This window comes from Colletotrichum siamense (genome assembly GCF_013390195.1).
Source record: "Colletotrichum siamense strain Cg363 chromosome Unknown KSG_Cg363_contig03, whole genome shotgun sequence".
Classification (NCBI taxonomy): domain Eukaryota; kingdom Fungi; phylum Ascomycota; class Sordariomycetes; order Glomerellales; family Glomerellaceae; genus Colletotrichum; species Colletotrichum siamense.
This window is the reverse complement of record NW_023501016.1, coordinates 6,679,683-6,686,281: the sequence shown is the minus strand read 5'-3', so window position 1 is coordinate 6,686,281 and position 6,599 is coordinate 6,679,683. Positions and strand designations below refer to the sequence as shown.

At 49.6% G+C, this 6,599-nt stretch overlaps 2 protein-coding genes across 2 annotated transcripts; both read left to right on the top strand.

Annotated features, from left to right (window-relative positions):
- Positions 1-380: 380 nt before the first annotated feature.
- On the top strand, positions 381-819 carry SLD-1 (Delta 8-(E)-sphingolipid desaturase; the record flags this gene model as incomplete). Its single annotated transcript, XM_036637626.1, has 2 exons — positions 381-646; positions 693-819. 2 exons carry the CDS (start codon positions 381-383, stop codon positions 817-819), a joined length of 393 nt encoding a protein of 130 aa, XP_036498565.1.
- A 192-nt stretch (positions 820-1,011) lies between these two features.
- Positions 1,012-1,395, top strand: SLD-2 (Delta 8-(E)-sphingolipid desaturase; the record flags this gene model as incomplete). Its single annotated transcript, XM_036637625.1, has 1 exon — positions 1,012-1,395. One exon carries the CDS (start codon positions 1,012-1,014, stop codon positions 1,393-1,395), a length of 384 nt encoding a protein of 127 aa, XP_036498566.1.
- Positions 1,396-6,599: the final 5,204 nt, after the last annotated feature.

The following is a 6,599-nucleotide window of genomic DNA, read 5'->3' as shown; positions in this document are numbered from 1 at the left end:
CCGGGAAGCACTATCCTCGCAGTGCTGACGATCGGCGTTGCGGTTGCGCAAACAGTCGGTTGAATGGAGCTTTCATGTATTGGACTGCGCCTGAAATTCTATGTTGATTAGTTTTAGACCAGAAGAAGTGTGTACCGCTCCGATGGACGAATAATTGATGTGTGTGGCGTTATGCAGAGAATTGACAGACGTCTGACCATGGTCCTGTTCCAACACCTAATGTAAATTTACCTAAGCACCCAGACGATCAAGGTGCCTGATGCATCCAGAGAGGCATTTCGATTCAGCACTCACCCTTACTCCCGTCAACCTCTCTCATCGGTCGCTCTGTGGTCTGCACAATCACACAACTTCTCTGCGGCACCGCCGGTCTGCTAGCCATGCGCGAAAACAACGGGAACACACTCCCTGTGCTGTCCAGGAAGGATGTGGAGACGCTGATTGCCCAGCGCCGCAAGCTTTTCATCCCCGACGACTTCGTCATTAAGGCAGACGCGTGGATTCCCTACCACCCAGGCGGTGACAAGTCGATCCTTCACATGGTCGGACGAGATGCCACAGATGAGGCCACGGCGTTGGTTCTCCCACGAGTTCACTCTCGCGTGCCGAGTTCGTGCCCGGATGCCACCGAGCACGCACTTGTTGAGTAAGATCGAGGGATGGATCACTTGCTGACTAGCAATGCACCACAGTCTTCACTCGATCGAGGCAAAACAACGTATGAGCCGCTACCGCATCGGGACTATTCATGGCAGATGGGAGAAATTCGTCCCGCCTATCCAGGGTGGCAAGTTCCGCGGCCATTCTGACAGTGGCTGAGATGCCTATCATCATGCCGACACCGCATAATCTCTCGCATCATCTCCCGCCTCTTCTTGCCGCTCGAATGTCCCTGACAGCGACAATTCCGATGGAGTCAGCTCCATGCACCGGAAGAGCCGCACCACAGGCAAGGCTTCCAGGTCATCCTCTTTATCGTCGGTTACTTCTACCCACACGAACGACGATGCCATGGCACACCTCGATTTCGTCACTAAGCAAAAGATCTCCCTCGACCTCGAGACCTACTCTCCCTTGGATCACGCTACCCAAGACGCCATCGTCGCCGCCTACCGCCGCCTCGATGACCGCTTGAGAGCTCAGGGCCTGTATGACTGCAACTACAGGACGTATGCCATTGAAGTCTCCCGATATAATATGCTCCTCGCCGCCATGCTGCTTTTCTTGCATTGGGGCTGGTACGTGGCCAGCGCAGTCTGCATGGGGGCCTTCTGGCATCAGATGTCATTTGCTGCCCACGACGCTGGCCACATAGGCATCACGCACCGCTTTCACATAGACAGTGTCCTTGGAATCTTCGTCGCCGATTTCATGGGCGGTCTGTCCCTCGGCTGATGGAAAAGGAGCCACAACATCCATCACATCGTCACCAATTCGCCCGAACATGACCCGGACGTCGAGTACCTACCCTTCCTGGCTGTTTCGCATCGGTTTCTGGCCGGTCTGCGATCTACCTAATACGACCGTGTAATGGAATACCTGCTCATGGGTCAGGCTCCTCGAAAGGGCCCGGCATGGTGGCATAGGTATCTAGAAATCGTCGGTCAAGTCTTGTTCTGGAGCTGGTACGGTTATTATGGCATCGTCTATAAGTCGATTCCTGATCACATGAGCCGGCTCATCTTCTTTATGGTCAGCCATGTCACCGTACTTCCTCTCCACGTCCTGGTAACCCTTTCGCAATTTGCTATGAGCACCGTCGACCTCGGCCCGCAGGAATCGTTTCCACAGAAAATGCTCCGGACCACTATGGATGTCGATTGTCCTAGCTGGCTCGACTTCTTCCACGGTGGCTTGCAGTTTCATGTGATCCACCATTTCTTCCCCCGCATCCCTCGACATAATCTCCGCCGTGCACAAAACTTGGTACAAGAGTTCTGTAACGATGTGGGCATCCCCTATGCCCTGTATGGTTTCGTGGAGGGAAACGAGAAGGTCATTGGCCCTCTGGAAGAGGTATCAAGGCAGTCTGCCATTTTTTGCAAAGTTCCAGAAGGAAGTTGCAAGCCGTGGTTATAACCTTTCTGCACATGGTCTTTGATGAGGATGCTTTGCGAGGGAACACGCCTCGTACCGGGAGGAACTATCATCGACATTTTCAAGACTTGCATTATTGCGGAAGAAGTGGGTTGAGTCAGTTTGTCACGTATGGAATTACGACTAAGATTTGGAGTTCTAATACCAAAAGAACACGACATATATCAGAGTCTGACGTCCCATCGACCAGACCTAACAAGATCTCCCTTAAGCTAAGGCAAGCTCATGAAGAGTTCGAACATCTCAGGAAACTTTGGAGTTCCCAGTCCGGTAACTGGGTCCCACCCAGGCACCGCAGAGAACCCTTTTGTGTTGTTCACGATGAACATCTTATACTTCAGCATTAACTCCTCTCTAATTACACATCGTCGTAGAGGGAGGCCTGGAATCTCTCTTGATCCAGTCGTGCCCTTCCCTGTCACTAGACCAGCCTGATCTTTGTATCGTTCTACCTATGGCAAAGTGATCATTCTAGCCGTCGCTCCATTCATAGTCCTTCCGCAAAGCTTCCACGTTGTAAGTGTCGCCCAATTTGATAATAACAGGCTCCCACACCACTCCTAAAATTGAACCCCCCTAGAGTCACAACTTGGATACTTAGTCACGATTTGGGTGTTTAAAGTTCCAAGAGCCTCATTTCCCATCAATAGCATGTGCTCACAGTGAGCCGTGTGGTTGTAGTTGCCAATGTAACTGTCGATAAAACCTCCCGCTCCAATAGCACGATGAAGTTTCTTCCACATGAAAGTACAGTGTGCCCGGTGGTAGGCGAAGGAGACAAAAAGGACGTCTGTCTCTCCCTTGAGAACGTCTGACTTTGCCACTTCCTGCGTCCCACCGGGGTCAGCGAACCACTTCCATGGCTCAAACATCTCGAATTCTTTGGTGAGTTCCTCATCGAAACATGCCGGGGGCAGCCAAGAAAAGCTCATCAGATCGAACCGGCAGCCACCCGTCCTTGCTTCTTGGAACGATGCACCGCATGTATTATTCGACTGAGTGGTGGGATACGCTGATGAGCGTAGTATGAAAATGAGCGCAGCAGCCCCAAGTGTTGTTGCTAAGGCCGACAACATCAATTTTCGCGACATCTGGGAATTCCGTTGGCGTCTTGAGCTGCCCGTGGTTTCAGTCGATTCATCTGGTTCGAGAGCCTCGTAGGCGATAGTATCGACATGTTGACAAGTACTCGACATTGCGCGTGAAAGAAATAAGGAAACGTACAGCCTGAGTAGATCTGATCAAGAGATGGTAAAGAAGGAAAAGCTGCAGTCTGCATATCACCGCGACACAGGGAATGATTTGCCAACAAGCAAGACTGATCTGCAGTGATGCGTGTTTCTTGAAAGAGGGCACGAAGTTGGAGTATCCGATCTTGCAGTGGCGTCGCTTTCGTGCCGACAGGAAAGTACTCTTCCCTGATTCGACCCCTCCCTACAATCTCCGATGCCGCATTAATTTCAGCTAAGAAAAGGTAGCATAGAACATAATATGTGTTGGTACGATGTTGCATCGAACTTTTGTCCCCCCCTGCGTTCAAGTTTCCCCGCAATCGTGCAGCTCACAGCCACCGGAAGGCTAGTGGAACTTTTGGGAACCCTCTACGAGGCATTTTCAAGTTCACTGGGCACTGCCGCCTAGCATTCTCGTTTTGGCAAGATTGTGTTTTCTAACTTCCCTTTTCTGGAAGAGGATTTTACTCCGAGGTAAAAGATGTTAGCGGAAAGATTCACACGTGAAGCTGATAGCTTGTTATGCGACGCCAACGTGAAATACATTACGTACTGAGAATGATGCCTTACAAAATGTCCCGTACGGTGTTTATGATACTGTTAGATTTATTTTGATCTGGCGCGGAGAGACATAGTCACCCACGGGAAGGTTTTACTCAGAAATCGCGAGCAGAAATTCAATTGATACTGAAGCGATAAGTGGTTGGAAATTCCAACTCAATCAGACCAGATCGTTAGGTACATAGATTGTCCGATCAAAGTGAATAACCTTTCGTTCCTTAGCCCAGTCCTTTACAGCCTCGAAATCCCGACATGTGTGCAACACCCGAGCAACTTCCTTTGACTCATGCTCGCTCTCAACCCAAACCCACGGAAGTGGTGTGATATCCTAAAAGAATGTTAGACGTCAGTATCTCCACGATCGAATGTCCTACGAACTGAAGCACACATAAGCGATTGGCGTATGGCATCGTAGCAGTGCTCGAGGTGTTCAATTCCCATGAGTTCGTGATCAGGTGGGTATTCCGTTTTATCGTACAGGCTTTTTCGCAGCATATTCTAGCGAAAATCAGCGGCCTTCCCCTTCTGCGAATCTTGTCTACTCTGTTGTGTTGGCTTCCGTTCTTACAAGGCAGTGGAGCTGGTGAAAGACGTTGAGTTCGATTACATAGCTGCCTTCCTCGCCGGGCAATGGGACAGTCTTGTTGATAAGCTTAGCAGCAGCATCGCGGGGGATTCGGCTGATGCCGACTTGGCAAAGCTTGTGAGACTCGGCAGCGACTTGGCAGGCGAAGGCACTTACACCCGTACAAATCATCCCACAATGCATTGCGTTCTGGGGTAGGCGGACCCTGATACTCAGTTCGTTCTTGACCAAAACCGCTGGTGAAAACAATATTTTTATATTGAATGGCCGATATAGCAGGTGCTGGAAACTTGTGAGCAACCTTGAATAACATAAAAAGTCCTTCAGCCTGCTTGAACTTACAGTAGACCTCTTCGATGACTGGGCTCATATGTCGGACATGGGCCACCAGAGAGATACATATGACCCCTAGGATAAGGTTTGCAACCCCGAATATCCCAAGGAAAAGCCTGTAAAGCCTCAGACAGCTGGCGTCTACAGCTGCCTTTGGAACTGGTTGATGATCGCTCGCAAGGAAAGGTTCATCCACACTTTGACGAGGATCATGCTGGAGAAATGATGCTAAAGGGAAAGACTTCATGTTTCGTGTGATTGAGAAAGTAATGAAGCTCAAGAGTGCCAGGCGACAAGTACTGGCCAAGAGAAAGCTAACAAGTAGATGTCAATGTTCTTGATGTCAACTGAAAAGTAGGTGGCCATGAGATGCAGTTCTTTCCCAAGATGACGTCGGACTCAGAAAGACTTCCCTGCGCGCCCAGGGACGAGTCAATTTCCTGACACATCAAATGGTTAGCTTGCCCTTATCTTCTGCGCAGTTGTACCCCATGCCTCCAGGCCAATTTTGGAAGAGCGGAGCGCCGGAAGCGATAACCAGGAGATCGATTGAATTGGCGATAGAACTTTTGAGAATTAATTCATCAGGTGTAAAGCCAATGGCACCAACCAGCCTCAAGAAGTTGGTAGAACCAAGGCGTGCGATTTCTGATCATGCAGTTGGTTTTCGCCAATATCCTAAAATGGAAGTTGTTCAGAATAAACTGATGCACAAAACTGACGACTCTGCAGTTAATTGTTGCGAATATCTCAAAAAGGAAGTTCCTTGAAATGAGTTGGTCCACAGAAATGACGACTATGCAGGAGGTTGTCGCTAACATGGATCCTAGAAAGGAAGTTGTTCGAAATGATCTGATTCACGAAAACGACGTTACAAGGGGTGTTTCGATCACTGTCACTCAGAGTATGGACTGACCGTGTGTGTAACTTCGCTCAGCTAGCCAGAGGTCTCGATTACTCACTCTACCTTCGATCTCAGCGCAGACGGCAGACGGCCCGCAGACCACGCGATAAGTCTCGGCTACTCATTTGCAGGTGTGCACCAACAACCGAAGTAATATCCCTGAGCATGGGCTGCCTGCCTCAGCTCCACAGCTAGACAAAAGAGCTTCGCGATCTCCGGGCGACTGATAATCTACCCCGCATGGTGCCTTAATGGACCGCGGCCAGATTTGATCCGGTTTTAATTTGGTTTCCCGAGCGCATGATGGAGCTGGTAAAACGTATGTACGTATGTGGCGGTGCATACGGGGCCTGCGGGTACACTCCGTTGCGTTGACAGCGTCCGCCCCCCTTTTTTTTCCCCGCTTATGCAAAAACATGAAAAAAAGCCAATTTTACGCTGTGACGCGCATTTCTCTGCATCGCACGCAAAACGCGTCAAAGTCATCACCAACACCTCAATTGCCGTCAATCACTATAGTCCCAGTAGTATTCAAACGTATAACTACACGATAGAGACATAAGGTGTGTATTTCATGCTTCCGTAGCAGTCAATCTACCCATCGAGGCATTGCCAACCCAGCTAGTCACCTCATCCCCATACCATTCGACCAACAAAAGGTCTATTTTCGTCATGAGAGATCAAGATGACATTTGCTGAGGAACAGAAGAAGAGACCTGCTGTATGACTTTATATATCTACTCAGCATACGGTTTGTATGGCTCTGAGTAATATATAAGCATACCAAGGGGCTTGATACGGTTCTTCAGAGCAAATGCTTTGGCAGTCAACAGGATTAATGACTCTCCTGATAGCTCAGCTTGTTCACGATATTGAGCAAGAGTCT